Here is a 16,076-nt window from a genome sequence, read left to right on the forward strand (position 1 = left end):
CACTCCTTTGCCCACTGCCCTGGCTCTCAGTTGGTTTGTGGACCCCAATCAGAGCACTGGCCTTAACTGCTAAAGTTTCCATCACACTTTGAGATGCCTGTTTAGTGAAGGGGCGGACCCAGCAGAGGGTGTTGCTCACTGGCTGGTTCAGCTGGAGATCGTCCCCCTTGCCAGCCACACTGTGGTCTAAGTGGTGTAGTGTCTTCTTCTTTGGCGACCTCTCGTAGCTGAGGAAGATGGTCTTCCATGAACATGGTTTTAACAGTGAGTCCGTAAGTGACTGTGGAGGCCAATTCTGGATCCCCACGTCCTTCCACAGTGGGGACCTTTGTGTAGTGTAGCAGTGCCCCAAAGTGCTTATTGCGCCAGCCATGGGCCTGCGTGGAGCATCTGGAACATCCAGAGGAGGGGGAATCACAGACTCATAGAATGGTAGAGTTGGAAGGGACCTCAAGGGTCATCTAGTCCAACCTACTGCAGTGCAGGAATCTCAGCTAAGGCATCCATGACACATGGCCATGCAGCCTCTGCTTGTAAACCTCCAAGGAAGGAGAACCCACCACCTCTCGGGGGAGACTGTCCCACTGCCAAAGAGCCCTTACTGTCAGAAAGTTTTTCTGAATGCATAGTTGGAATCTCCTTTCTTTTCGCTGGAAGCCATGGGTTCGAGTTCTGCCTTCCAGAGCAGGAGAAAACAAGCTCGCTCCAACTTCCATGGGACAGCCCTTAAGGTATTTGGAGATGGCTCTCATTATCTCCTCTCAGTCTCCTCTTTTTCAGCATTAACATATCCAACTCTTTCAACCCTTCCACATAAGACTTGGTCTCTAGGCCCTTAATCACCTTTGCATACCCTCCAACATTTCTTTGATGAAAAAAGGGATGACCCATTCCATAATGGTAATTTTACTCTTTATACCCCACACATCTTACTGGTTGCCCCTGCCACTCTGGCAGAACAAAACAGTAAACATTAAAAAAGACTTCCCTATACAGGACTGCCTCCAGATGGCTTGGGGGTGGGATAACTCCATGCCTTCCAACATTTCTCCAATGAAAACAGAGACATCCTAAAGAAAAGTGGGACATTCCAGGATCAAATCAGAAACTGGGATGACTTCTCTAAATCAGGGGCGTCTCTGGAAAATAGGGACACATGGAGGGTCTGCCTTGGTCGCTCTACCCTACCCATAATCCATTTTGTCAACATCCTTCTTAAATTGTGGTTCCTAGAACAGGAAAAAGGACTCCAGGTGGGGTCTGACCGAGGAAGAATGGTTCAGAGGAGATGCTTTTGAACTACTTTTCGCCAACTCGGCTTTCGGCGAGACATCCCGACATCCCGTCCCATGCTTACTGAGCAGGCATGTTAAGGTGGTGCGCGGGAAGCCGCTCCAGCCATCGGAGGAGAGGCCGACCGCAAGGAGAGATAGGCTGGCTGCGCTGGAGCGCGCGCCACAGCGCGCAGGGCCTGCCCACCCTGAGCGCCCGCCCCCGCCCCGCCCCGCCAGACACGTCGGCCGAGGACGCCCGGCTGCGTCCGCCTGGGCGCCTTACGGGATGGTGCCATGGCGCGGCCGTCGGGGGTCGCGCAGCGCCAGGAGCCCGAACAACAGCTACTGCCGCTGGTCTCCTACCAGCACGTGCCCGTGCATCTGGCCGGCGGCGCGCCCTGGGGCTTCTCCCTCGAGGGCGGGCTGGAGCACGGCAAGCCCCTCATCGTCTCCAAGGTGAGCCCCTTCCGCGCTCCTCCTTCCCCGCTCTGGGGTCGCCGTCCGGGCGAGGCGCGGCTTCCGGGCGCCCCTGTCCTCCGCCTTTTCTCCCTGCCCGTCCGGCGACGCCCGCTTTTTATAGGGAATCTGATAGAACGTCCGCGCAGCGGAAGTGTGTGGATCTTGCTCGCGGTACAAGTCACCACCTAAAAGCAGAGAAAGCTCCAAACCTTTCGCTACTGCAGAAGCAATAAGCTCAACGAACAACTTTGGACGAAGTTTATACGTAAAAAAATAAGTTCCAGCTTGTAGGCTTTTTAGATACAGATATCAAAGAATAACAGAATGGTAGAAGGGGTCCTGAGGGTAATCTAGCCCAACCGTCTACAAGGCAAGAATCTCAACTCAACCATCTATGGTAGAGGGCCATCCAACCTCTGCTTAAAAGCCTCCCATGAAAGAGGCTGCACCACTTTCTGAGGGAGGCCAGTCCAATGTCACAGAGCTCTTACCCTCAGAAAGCTCTTCCCAATGTTTAGTCAGAATCTCATTTCTTGTAACTTGAAGCCATGCCTTGAGTCCTACCCTCTTCCATGTGGCAGCCCTTGAGATTTTTGAATGTCTCCTCTTGTCCAGGCCAAACATACTCAGCTCCTTCAACTGTTCATCATAATGCTTGGTTTCTAAGGCAGAACAGAACAGGACAGTTGCTTCCCCTGATCTGGATACTAGACTTCTGTTGATGCAGTATAGAATAGCATTGGCATTTTTTGCTACTGCGTCACACTGTTGACTCATGTTATCATGTTAAGCTACTAAGACTCCTTGATCCTTTTCACACATACTACTGGTAAATCAGCCACCCCCCCCCCATTTTCTGTCTGTGCATCTGCCTAAGTGCAGAACTTTAAATTTGTCCCCATTGAAATTCATTTTGTGTCTGGACAGGCAGCTGCAGGAGGCGCATCAGACATAACAGGGCCCCCACCCCATCCATTTCCTTTGTGGCGCCATGCTTGCGTGTCTTAGGGCTCACTCGCACTTAGCTTTTGCTTGGCATTTCTGAGCACAGATCCGCGTTTTAAAGCACCATGTCCAAGTGCTATTTTGTTTTGTTTTTGTCCTGACTAATCTGCTCTTTACTGGAACAAACAGAATTGGAGCAAACAGAAATTCAGCCATTTGCTTCAATTAAGCAGTAAAGAGTGGACTTTTGCAGGGAAAGCACAGGGGGGAAGAAGAAGAAGGGCATACCTGTGCATAGAAACATGGCACAAAAGGATGAGCCTTTGGTGGAGCAAGTCCTTGGGCTGGAAACCCCTTCCTCCTGCCTAGGGGCAGGCCGTGAAGCATTTCTGTTCCACGAGTTTCTCTCTGTCTGTCAGGCAAGAGGGCCTGGGGTGACTGGCCCGGTGCCAGGCTGAGTCTCTAACTGCGCTCCCTTGGGACTGGGCAGTGAGCAAGAACAGCCCTTTGGCCGTGAATGATTAACTGCCCTTGTCCCTCCACCGCTGCCAGTTCTGGTGGCTTTGGTCTCCCAGAGTGGCAGCAAGATGCTGCTTTTCCAAGTGGAATGCCCTGCGTGCCCCATGGCTGGATTGGTCCCCAAGGAAAGAAGCCAGGGGGTGGAGCTGGATGTGAAGAGGCCTCTCCTTTCTGTGAAGTGTTCCTGGGGTTGGGGGATAGTCTGCCTTGGTCCTGATCTCAGTACCCATTCGGGATGTGGTGCCTGCTTCCAATCCCTGTGTGTTCCAGCGACAGGATTCAGCTGTGGAGAGTAGCATGCAGTGGCTTAATACAAAGTGGTTCTGCGTGAGGCTGGGTTGATGCTTCTGGATGATAGGGACAAGTGGGGTGCCACAGTGTTCTGTCCTGGGCCTGTTGATATTCATAGAATCATAGAATCATAGAGTTGGAAGAGACCACAAGGGCCATCGAGTCCAACCCCCTGCCAAGCAGGAAACACCATCAGAGCACTCCTGACATATGGTTGTCAAGCCTCTGCTTAAAGACCTCCAAAAAAGGAGACTCCACCACACTCCTTGGCAGCAAATTCCACTGTCAAACAGCTCTTACTGTCAGGAAGTTCTTCCAACTCTATGCTTCTATGATTCTATGAGATGGCCACCCAACCTCTGCTTAGAAACCTCCAAGGAAGGAGAGCCCACCACTTTCTGAGGTAGTTGTTCCACTGTCAAACAGCTCTTAGCATTGGAAAGTTCTTCCTGATGTTCAGTAGGAATCTCCTGTCTTGTAACTTGAATCCATTGGTTCAGGTCTTCCCCTCTGGAGCAGAAGAAAACAGGTCAGGCCAGGATGCCAAGGCTGGGGAAGCACCTTCTTTTTGGCTCCCTGGCAAAGTCGCCCACAGTCCAAGCACAGGAACAAGGGCTTCTTTGTGCCATAGTGAACTGCCAGCACACACCCTTCTTTCTGCATGCTCTGAGCATTGGATCTGCCTTTTCCTCTCCTTGCTCTCTTCTGGGCATTGTATAGCTGGCCAGTTAGGACCGGCCCGCCATACAACAAGGTTAGGTGACTGCCTCAGATGGCAGGATCCATAGGACCCTGTGGTCAATCTTTCTTCCCTCCTCCCTTTTCCTGATGCTGATCTTCCCTCACTGGTTCTTCCCTGGTGGGGAGGCGGACATCATTTTGGGGTCTGCCCCAGGCCAGCCAAACATCCAGACATAGCCCCAGACTCTGGCTATCCTGCCTAGCAAATGCTGGTTTCTCCTCCTCTTCTCACCTTTGGCCAGCTTTGACCCAAATACCTGCTCTGTGCATCCTCAGAAGTCCTTTGCATTTAACACTAGCCCTGCAGGGAGTTGTGGCTGTGCTGCTCTTCCCTCCCATCTCCAGCCTCAAGGATATGTTGCAAAGGGCTCATCCAGACTTCCTATTTTGCTGTGTTTCTAGGAACAGGTTCATGCTTTAAAACAGTGTGTCCAGGCACTTATTTTTTATCACTTTCCCCACGAAAACCCCACTCTTCAATGCTGAATTGCAGCAAACAGCAATTCAAGCTTCCAGCAGATTGCTCTTTGCTCCGATTCATCAGTAAGGAGCTAGTTTTTGTTGGGAAATCATTGTGGCGAAAGGAAAGAAAAGTGCTCAAACATTGACTGGGAAAGTGTGGATTTGTGCATGTAGTGCGTGGGGCAAAAGGTAAGCATGCAGAGGGAGAGGCGTGAAGCATGGATGAAGCTGAGTATCCACCTTGATTTGTCACTTCCCTACAATATCCTAGAGTAGACCAGCCTTCCCCAGCCTAGGACCGCAGCTCATCAGCACATGCCAGCGATGGCTGGGGCTGGTGGGAGTTGTAGTCGAATCACCTGGAAGGCCCCTGGATAGGGGAGGCTGTGATAGAGGGTTGGTCTGTGCCACTGCCTCAAGGGCACTCTCTGGAGTGAAAGGCAGCAGCTGCCAAGAAGGGGCATGGTCCAGAATGTGGGGAGGAGGCGGAGGCAGCCTTTCCTCCCACAGCATGGTGTCTGTGGGCTTCATCCAGCTGCAAGCCAGCAGCTGTTTCCTGAGGGGGGACATAGAATCATAGAATCATAGAATCATAGAGTTGGAATAGACCACAAGGGCCATTGAGTCCAACCCCCTGCCAAGCAGGAAACACCATCAGAGCACTCCTGACATATGGTTGTCAAGCCTCTGCTTAAAGACCTCCAAAATAGGAGACTCCACCACACTCCTTGGCAGCAAATTCCACTGTCAAACAGCTCTTACTGTCAGGAAGTTCTTCCTAATGTTTAGGTGGAATCTTCTTTCTTGTAGTTTGGATCCATTGCTCCGTGTCCGCTTCTCTGGAGCAGCAGAAAACAACCTTTCCCCCTCCTCTATGTGACATCCTTTTATATATTTGAACATGGCTATCATATCACCCCTTAACCTCCTCTTCTCCAGGCTAAACATGCCCAGCTCCCTTAGTCGTTCCTCATAAGGCATCGTTTCCAGGCCTTTGACCATTTTGGTTGCCCTCCTCTGGACACGTTCCAGTTTGTCAGTGTCCTTCTTGAACTGTGGTGCCCAGAACTGGACACAGTACTCCAGGTGAGGTCTGACCAGAGCAGAATACAGTGGCACTATTACTTCCCTTGATCTAGATGCTATACTCCTATTGATGCAGCCCAGAATTGCATTGGCTTTTTTAGCTGCCGCGTCACACTGTTGGCTCATGTCAAGTTTGTGGTCAACCAAGACTCCTAGATCCTTTTCACATGTACTGCTCTCAAGCCAGGTGTCACCCATCTTGTATGACATCTGTTGTCATATTCTGGGGTTGCAGCAAAGTGTGGAATAGCAGGAATGCGGCAGCAGAAGCTGTACAATGGCGACCAATGGTCAGAGGCAGCGGTGCTTCCAAATGCCAGTTGCTAGAGGCTGCAGAGGTGAGAGTTGCTCTCATGCTCAGGTCCTGCTGGCAGGTTTCCCACTGGGGCATCTGGCTGGCCGCTGTGAGAAGAGGAGGCTGGACTGGATGGGTCCCCTTGGGCCTGATCCAGCAGGCGCTTCTTATGTTCTTAAGGCTTGTGGATGCCTTCCGCCTTCCTGGAAGAGGCTTATTAGCAGCACCCTGGTCGGGTTATGGCCTTCCTCCCCACCGTGACCTGAAAAGGCCCAGACAGAGCCGACTCACCCATGAGGCAAGGTGAGGCAACTGCCTTAGGCAGCAGGATCCACCATGATAGAAGATGTCAATCTTTCTCCTTTGTTCCTGATGTAAATCTTCCCTTACCCCTTCTTGCCTGGTAGGGAGGGGGTGCTATTTTGGAGTCTCAGGTGCCAAAATCTCTGGGGCTAGCCCTGGGGTCCAGGGCATTGCCTCCCTTGATGTCTGCAACACTTTGAAACCAGTGTTGAATGATGTAAATTACGGTAAATGTGTTCATGTCTGGGGAATTTATTTAAAATTTGAGGGATGGGAGGTTCTGGACACAGGGTGCAGCCATCTATGTCTGCCGGTAGGGATCTGTTGGCTGAGAGCCCACTGTGTCTCACACCCTTTCCCCTTGGCATAGCTGCCTGATGGGTAAAGGAGCTACCTTCTCCCCCTGTCTGGGATGCTTGTCTGGCTTTGGGCAGAGATGTCAACAGATGCCGTCTTCTCCCACTGTTGCTGAGGGTTGCTCTGTCTCTCTCTGTCTCTCCTGCCTGGCTTTGAACGTGACTTGCTGCTGGCCAACTCATCGTTATCTCATTGTAATCCATCACTCCTCCGTGGATAAGAATGCAGGAAGAGCTGTGATGGATCAGGTCAACGTGGGCCTGTCTAGCCCAACATCCTGTTCTCACAGTAGCCAGCCAAATGCTTCTCCTGGGAGGCCGCCAACCAGGGTCTGAGTGCAACAGCAACTCTCCACACTTGCAAATCACAGAAACTGGCAATGGGTGTAGAGCAGAGCCATTGTGGTTAGCTGGCAGCCACTGCTAGGCACATCCTGAGTGAAGTTGGTGGACATCCCTACTTGTGGTGGGAGTGAAACCCACAATTTAACTATGCACTGTGCTTTCTATTGCCTGGCCTGTATTCTGTGGCTTTTGGTAGAAGTGGAGCCCTCTTTTGTCCGAAGGTTCTTCTTTGATTAATAATCCCCTTCTCTGTTGGCACTGGAGATAAAGGTAAAGGTAAAGGTACCCCTGCCCGTACGGGCCAGTCTTGACAGACTCTAGGGTTGTGCGCTCATCTCACTCTAGAGGCCGGGAGCCAGCGCTGTCCGCAGACACTTCCGGGTCACGTGGCCAGCGTGACGAAGCTGCTCTGGCGAACTGGCACCAGAGCAGCACACGTAAATGCCGTTTACCTTCCCGCTATAAAGCAGTACCTATTTATCTACTTGCACTTTAAGGGTGCTTTCGAACTGCTAGGTGGGCAGGAGCTGGGACCGAACGACAGGAGCTCACCCCACTGTGGGGATTCGAATCGCCGACCAAGCGATCGGCAAGTCCTAGGTGCTGAGGTTTTACCCACAGCGCCACCCGCGTCCCATTTGGCACTGGAGATAGGTAAAGGTAAAAGGTAAAGGATCCCTGGACAGTTGACATAGTCAAACTTGACTCTGGGGTGCAACGCTCATCTCGCATTTCAGGCTGAGGGAGCGAGCCTTTGTCCACAGACAGTTTTCCGGGTCATGTGGCCAGCATGACCAAACAGCTTCTGGCGCAATGGGACACTGTGATGGAAGCCAGAGTGCATGGAAATGCCATTTACCTCCCTGCCACAGCAGTATCTATTTATCTACTTGCACTGGTAGACTGGTAGACTTTCAAAGTGTTAGGCTGGCAGGAGCTGGGGCAGAGCAACTGGGGCTCACCTTTGTTAAGTGGATTTGAACTGCCAACCTTCCGATCGGCAAGCCCAAGAGGCTTGGTAGTTTAGACCACAGCACTACCCGTGTCCCATCCTATCCCCTACAGTGGAATGGGCTTCCTTGGGAGATTGTGGACTCTCCTTCCCTGGAGGTTTTTAAGCAGAGGTTGGATGGCCATCTGTCGGGGATGCAGTTTAGCTGAGATTCCTGCGTTGCAGGGGGTTGGACCCCTTGGGGTCTCTTCCAACTCAACAGTTCTATGATTCTATGATCCTGTTTTTACCCCATGCTTTGTAGACACAGGCCCAAGCTTTGAAGTGCTGTGTCTGAGTTCCAAGCAGTTTTTCTTATGGCCAGGCACTTTCCCTCCAAGAACTCATTCTTTCACACTGAATCTGGACAAATGGGTTTTCTGCAGATTGCCGCTTTCTCCAATTCAGTTGTGAAGTGGGTTCTTGCCTGCTTGGACAGGCAATTCTAAAGCCCAGACCTGTGCCAAGAAGCATGGCATGAAATGAAGTCTGGATGAGCCCTTTTAGCCACAGGGCCTTGCACTGTCCCTGTGCATGTTGAGTGTCTTGTGATGTTCTGGCGCAATGGGACACTTTGGTTGTTGCCATGGAGAGAAGCCTTAATTGCCATGCAAAAGACCACATTCTCTCTTTCTGATTGGCAGTGGAGCAGAGTGGGCCCCAAGGCCACCCCAAGGCTGCCCATGAGACTTTTGAAGGGCCTGCCTGTTTCTGCGGAGGAGGATGAAAGGTGTTGGCTTTTCTTTGGCCAGAAGTTGGGTTTGGCTGGAGCTGTGCCAGACACAGTGGCAATGTTTGTTACATGCCAGGCTGGAGAATGGCACAAAGGGGTGTGTGTGTGTGACACAAACGTTCCACCTCCAGGGAGCATATCTGCACCTTGGCTCACTTTTAATTTTTTATTATGTTTCTGTCCCACCTTCTTTCCTACAAAAAGCTCCAGGTTGTGTCCGTGGTTGTCCTCTTACCTGTTTTATCCTCACAACTACCCTGTGAGGTAGGCAAGGCTGAGAGAAGACAAAATTAGGTCCGAGACCACCTAGTGAGCTTCATGGCTGAGCAGCAACTAGAAACCCTGGACTCTTAGGTCTTAGTTCAGCACTCTAACTGCTATACCACTCTGGCTCTCATTTGCTGAGGGCCGCCCAGCATAGGAAGTACTGGGGTGCCCACTTCTGGGGTGTAGGAGCTCCCTGAACTTTGAGTGAGTCTTCCACAGCTGCATAGGAATGGAAGAAGAAGAGCCTTGCTGCAGGATCAGACCCAAGGGCCCCATCTAGTCTGGCATCCTGTTCACGCAGAGGCCACCCAGGTGCCCGAATGGGAAGCAAGCAAGAAAGACCAGATGGCAACAGCACTCTGCCCACCTGCAATTCCCAGCAGCTCTTACTCAGAGGCATTGCCATCATGGCTAGTAGCTGCCGATAGCCCTCCATTAATTTGCCAAGTCCTCTTGTGAAGCCGCCTACAGAAGTGAGTTCCGTAGTTTATGTTGCAGCCCAGAAACCAGCCATTGTGGGAGAGCTTCCAGGGCCTCTGGGACACAGCTGGGAATGATCCGCCTGGCTGAGGCAGGCTTGGCCAGAGCTTAAAAGAGCCGCCGCTGCCACATCCCAAGCCTTCTGCAGTCCAGGCTGGCTGTTCCTCTCCTCCTCCTCCTCCATTGCAGCTGCTTCTGGGCTCTTGAGGACCTCCAGCTGGGAGCTGAGGAAAGAGTACAGGCATGCAGGAGGTGCAGTGTCAAGGACACACTGCCTATCTGTCTTCCACATATGTACTTTATTCCCCAAATAAAGGAAGGTACAGCATCCGGAGAGCACTGTGTTTTCTTTTTCGGTTCCAGTGGCCTTTGTGGAGAATGTGCTGGTCATAGAATAATAGAATCTTAGAGTTGGAAGGGACGCCAAGGCTCATTGATTCCAACCCCCTGCAAGGCAGGAAACTCAGCTAAAGCATCCAGGACAGATGACCATCCAACCTCTGCTTAAAAACCTCCAAGGAAGGACAGTCGACAACCTTCTGAGTGAATATTTTCCACTGTCACAGTGCTCTTACTCTCAGAAAGTTCTTCCTGATGTGGAAAGGTGGAATCTCCTTCTTTGTAACCTGAAGACATGGGCTTGGCTCCTCCATGTACTCCTTGGAGAAAAAGTTGGGATATGAATGCAGTAAATAAGCTCTTCCTTTTACCTGGTTAAGAAAGCTGGAGGGAGCAGCCAGGTGGAGAAGTCAATCACAAACCAGGCATCCAGAATTCTCCACCTGCTTGCAGTTGGATCCACACCAGTCACAAAACACACTTGGTAGCTGACGAATTTCTAACACTGGGTCCTCCCCTCCAGAGTAGGAGAAAAGATGATTGCTCCCTCCTCCATGTGACAGCCCTTAAGATATTTGAGGATGGTTATCATATCTCCTCCCAGTCTCATCCAGGCTAAACATACCCAGCTCCTTCAACTGTTCCTCATAAGGCTTGGTTTCCAGACCCCTGATCATCTTGGTTGCCCTCCTCTGTGTGGTCTGACCAAGGCAGAATAGAGCGGGATTATTACTTCTCTTGAGTTCTGCTAATGCAACCTATAATTGCATTAGCTTTTTGTCTTGTTTTGTTTTTTGCTGCTTCATCTTATTGTTGACTTGTGCTAGATCCTTTTCACCTGTACTGCTGGCAAGCCAAGTGCCCGTCATTTTATATTTGTGCAGCTGGTTACTCCTGGTTGTGTGCCTAATTGTGCTCCTGAGGGATGGGAGAGCAGTTTGGCAGCAGTGGGAGGGCAGATGGAAATGCCTCCCTGTTTCCCCCCCACACCCTGCTGCACCTCTGCTCCCAGTCACTGAGAAACAGATCCCTGTGAGGCCGGTTGCACTGTCGCAGTGGGACAGGAAAAGCCCCAGCAGGGCTGGCAGTAATGCAGTGGTGGGAGGTGTATCTGCCACGCAAGGCTTCACCTTGTCTCATGGATGGGCTGCCCCAGCTTTTTCTGGGAGGGCGTGGATTCCTGTTGCTGTTTGCCTGGGAAGGGGATCTATTTGCATGGCTCTTGAGGGCCTTGCCTGCCTCTTCACATCATGTCCTGAAACTTTCCTCTTGGAGACGTGAGACTTCTGTTAGCCAACTGGACAGTAGGGAGTAGGGAGAGTGTGCCCTGTCCTTGCAGGCTAGGAACTTTTTCTGGCCTTTATTTGCAGAGCTGGTTTTCCCTGCTATCGGGGCTTGCCTCAAAATGTGGAACAGTAACCCAGCAGCTAAACGGGATTTCATATCCGTTTCCCCTCCCACTCCCTCCTCTTAAACAAAGCTCTTACAGTCTCGGAAGGCAGAGCCGAAGCCGCTTGGTTAAGAAACAGTCATCAGTTCCAGTCTAAATTCTTGCAAAAAGGATAGGTGGTGGACCCCACCCTAAAAAATAGTCAACATGTCTAGCTGAGTATGCCATTAAAAGTATTTGGCGTTTCTTTTTTAAAAATCAAATTGAGAAGACCAGCACACATTGGCTGAAAACAGTTTGTTTCTTTTATTCTAGATGATTCTAGAATGAGATGCCCTCCAGATCTTCTGAATTTGAATGCGTTCAGATGGGTAGAACAGCTTCCAGGGGCCTAGGGTTCTGAGACCTCCAGGCCTGACCTGAAGGCTCCTGGTTTGCCTGGTGGTAGGTGGAAATAGAAAACTCCTTCAGGAAGACTTGATGCAACCAAGAACAGCATTACCTTTTGATGCAGCAGCTAAAAAGGCAAATGCTCTTCTAGGCTGCATCAACAGAAGTCTAGTGTCCAGGTCAAGGGAAGCAATAGTACCACTCTATTCTGCCTTGGTCAGACCCCACCTGGAATACTGTGTCCAGTTCTGGGCGCCACAATTTAAGAGAGAGATTCAGAAGCTGGAATGTGTGCAGAGGAAGGTGACCAAGCTGTTCAAGGGTCTGGAAACCAACCAAACCTTATGAGGAGGGCGGTTGGGATGTTTGGCTGGAGAAGAGGAGAGATATGAGAGCCATATTCAGATATCTAAATGGTTGTCACTTCTGTTGATGCAGCCTAGAATAGCATTAGCTTTTTTGCTGCATCCTCTGAGCTGTTCATGGACAAGGTATGCCTTCCCTTAAGGCAGTGGTGGGGAGCTTTTGTGGGGCTCCATCTTCCATCAGACCCATCCAGTGTGGTCAGCGGTCAAAGGTGATGGGAGTGGTAGCTCTGGCTTAGGGAGTCGGTCCATTCTGTGCCTTAGTGGTTAAGTATTATTCAAGAAGGACACTGACAAACTGGAACGTGTCCAGAGGAGGGCAACCAAAATGGTCAAAGGCCTGGAAATGATGCCTTATGAGGAACGGCTAAGGGAGCTGGGCATGTTTAGCCTGGAGAAGAGGAGGTTAAGGGGTGATATGATAGCCATGTTCAAATATATAAAAGGATGTCACATAGAGGAGGGAGAAAGGTTGTTTTCTGCTGCTCCAGAGAAGCGGACACGGAGCAATGGAGCCAAACTACAAGAAAGAAGATTCCACCTAAACATTAGGAAGAACTTCCTGACAGTAAGAGCTGTTCGACGGTGGAATTTGCTGCCAAGGAGTGTGGTGGAGTCTCCTACTTTGGAGGTCTTTAAGCAGAGGCTTGACAACCATATGTCAGGAGTGCTCTGATGGTGTTTCCTGCTTGGCAGGGGGTTGGACTCGATGGCCCTTGTGGTCTCTTCCAACTCTATGATTCTATGATTCTATGATTCTATTAACATCCTGTGCTGGCATCCTTTCCTGATTTGCTTAGGAACTTAGGTGGGGCTGTCCTGCCATTTCTCGCTCCTGAGGTTTGGGGTTCTCAAAAAGGGACCTCACATACACACCGATTTGCAACAAACTCTCCATCTTGTGTTTGTTTCTGGATCCTGCCACCTGAGGCAGCCACCTCACCTTGGGACTCTCACTTCTGCCAGATCCCTGAGGGAACCCAGCGGGCCCAGAAGAAGGGCAGCAGAGAAAGGGCGGTGGCTTCTCCCCCACTGCACTGTGCAAGGAGAAAGAGAAGCGCTTGCCTTGGGTAGTGGCCCTCTCTACAGAGAACAGGGCTGGAGAGGAGCAGCCCCGTAGCCGGATCAGGCCCAAAGGCTCATCTGTGTAGCTGGATCAGGCTCAAAGGCCCGCTTCTGTCAACCGGCATCCTGTTCTCATGGTGGCTAACCAGGTGCCTCCTTTGGGAATGCCACGAGGAGGTCCTGAGCTCCACAGCAGACCTCTCCCCACTTGTGATTCCCAGCAATTCTGAGGCATTTACTGCTTTCAACAGCCATCGCTGGAGGGAGACCACAGCCTGGAAGCACAGGGCAGCCCCTCTCCTCCCCACAGGTGGAGACTCCTAAGAGGAGCTTGGCTCTTCTTTTCTCAAAGTGCCTCCATCCCTGCAATGCAGTGGCGTAGCGTGGGGGGTGCCAGGGGTGCCAGCCGCAACATTTGGGGGGGCGCGTTTGGCCGGCCCCCCTCGAGGAAGCGGGAACCTCTCCAAGGCGCAGCGCACCGTCGGAAAAGAGCCGCGCAGCAGCAGCAGCAAAGCCGGGAGGAGGAGGAGGTGGAGCGAGCCTGCTAATTGCTTGCTGGGAATTAAGCAGAAGGCTGCTCCGAAGCCTGGCGGCAGGAGGAGGTTTCTCCGCCCCACCGCCAGCCTTCGGAAGGCTCCTTCGAAGCCTGGCGGTGGGGCGGAGAAACCTCCTCCCGCCGCCAGCCTTCGGAAGGCTGCTCCGAAGCCTGGCGGTGGGGCGGAGAGACCTCCTCCCGCCGCCAGGCTTCTCTCCGCCCCACTGCCAGCCTTCGGAAGGCTGCTCCGAAGCCTGGCGGTGGGGCGGAGAGACCTTCTCCCCGCGCCAGCCTTCGGATGGCTGTCCTGAAGACTTGTGGTGGGAGCAGTGGCGTAGCGTGGGGGGGTGCAGGGGGGGGCCTGCCGCACCTGGTGCAACATCGGGGGGGGGGGCGCGGAAGAGACTTGAGTGCTAAAATCCACGGGTTAGGGGGCGCAAATTACTTGCCTTGCCCCGGGTGCTGAGAACCCACGCTACGCCACTGCTGCAATGGACTAGGCCACCTGCCCAAACCTGCACATTGGCAGCTGAACCTCTAGAACAAAGTGCAGTGGGCTCTGTGCTTTGTTTGGGGGAGGGTGTGATGGCATCCCAGCCCCCCCGCCACTTATGCATGCCTGCAGCCTGCCACCCACTCCCTCCACCGTTATCCCTGGTACAGGCTGCCAGGCACAGCCTTGGCGTGGACAGAGCCCTTTGCCGGCCGCTGTGCAAGGGCTCTGTGGGTTCTGGACCGTCCTGCTGGCATTTGAGCAGCACAAAGGGCCCTTGTCTCATCCAGGGAAACAGCTGGGGGAGCTCCCTGCAGTTGCTCTTGGGCTCATGTGACTCTGGCAGGGAAGGGCAGCCCAGCCCAGCCCCTCTGTCCCAGCTTGGCCCTGGAGCTTCTCCTGGGCAGAGCTGTCTGGCTTGGGGGTCTTTGATCCAGAGGAGGTGAGAGAGCGCACCATGGCAGGAGGACAGGCTGGCTATGGGGGTCTCTCTTAGTTCTGCAGCCGGCCAGCCTTCCCCAGGACACCTCTTTCACACCTGTTAGCATCCTGCTCCCTTGCTGGGGCTTTGAGGGTGAGTGGAAGCAGGGAGGCAAGTGGAGGGAAGAGGGCAAAGTCCAGGTGAGCACTTCAGTTCCTGAAGTGCAAATGGCGGGGTGATGCTCATGGGGGTCAGTGGGTGTGTTTCTCTCCGTGGCTGTACGATGGGACTGCTGCAGGGCTTCTTGGTGGGAGCCTGTTTTTAGGAATGAAGGGGACCCTGTGGCTGTGGGGAACTTAGCAAAGAGGGGCAACACTGTATGAATGCTTTGCCCCAAATGGAAGGGCTTGGGGCCCTGCTGCCATCTGTGTGGGTGTAGATGCCGCTGTCTGCACTGTTTGAAGAAAGGGCTGAACAGACAGCTGCAAGGATTGTGACTTGTTGCTTGTTGTTGCTCTCAGGGCCAGCCCAATGATTTTACCACTTGAGGCAAACCCCAAAATGGTGCCCTCTCCTCTGTGCCAGGGAAGAGGGGTGAGCGAAGATCTGCATCAGGAACAAAGGGAACTATAAATCGACATTGGGACCCACTGCCTCTGTGGATCTTGCCACCCAAGGCAGTTGTGTCACATGGCCTCATGGGTGGCCCAGCCCTGGTTGCCTTGCTACTTCAAATCCTCCAAACCTGTCCTCAAATTACTGTTTAAAGGAAGTGTTAGAACATTGGGGGGAGCGTTCTCTCTCTGTATAACCCTTCTAACTCTGCCTGGTGAAACAATTTTGCAGCTGGAATTTGCCCTAGCCTCATTTCTGAGGTTTGTGTGGCTCTTCACACAAGTGCTTGGGCTAAAGGGAAGGACTTATTCCTCACCCTTTGGGGAAGCTGGCCCAGTTTGGTGTGTGTGAATTGCCTGACCAGCCCCTGTGGCAAGTGCCCAGGAGGCTGGATCCCAGCTAGGCTTTATCATGGACTGGTTGGACAAAGAGGACCGGTGCAGGGAACCAGCTGGGGAAACCCCAAGGGAGGGAGGCTCAGAGCCAGGGGATCGGTGGTGGGATGAAAACGAGCAGTCAGAGGGAGAAACCTGGGAGGAGGAGGCGGCGTTGGAAGCTGCAGAGGGGGCTTAGAGAGTAGGGAGTGTCTGTAGCAGAGACAAGTCCAGAAGCTGAAGCAGGAGGGAGGGAGGGAGGGAGGGAGGGAGGAGAGAGGCCAAGAAGAAGAGGTGAGTCAGACTGGTGAAGAGTCACAAGTGTTTTCTCCTCCTGCTGTGACAAGCTCCCCTCCCTCTGGTTTCCCAGAACCAGGAAAGGCATGAAGAGGGTGGAGAAGTCAGCTTCACACAGGCACAGACACAGTCTCAGATAGCTTGGGGGAAACCCTGGAAAGGAGGGGACTTAGGCAGCTTTGGGGAACCTTCAGTCTCAGCAATTGCTTCATGGAGGCAAGACCTGTTAGAGATGAGTTGCTGTG

At 52.6% G+C, this 16,076-nt stretch overlaps 1 protein-coding gene across 1 annotated transcript in view; it reads left to right on the top strand.

Moving 5' to 3' along the window:
- Positions 1–1,519: 1,519 nt before the first annotated feature.
- The window catches only part of SHROOM4 (shroom family member 4), a 37,786-nt gene continuing 23,229 nt past the window's right edge, over positions 1,520–16,076 (top strand). The window contains exon 1 of the mRNA XM_082208713.1: positions 1,520–1,730. Coding sequence (XP_082064839.1) covers positions 1,569–1,730 — 162 coding nt within the window. The 5' untranslated portion in view covers positions 1,520–1,568. The remainder of the gene's footprint in view (positions 1,731–16,076) is intronic.

Source organism: Podarcis vaucheri, assembly GCF_965113315.1.
Source record: "Podarcis vaucheri genome assembly, chromosome: Z".
Taxonomy (NCBI): Eukaryota; Metazoa; Chordata; class Lepidosauria; order Squamata; family Lacertidae; genus Podarcis; species Podarcis vaucheri.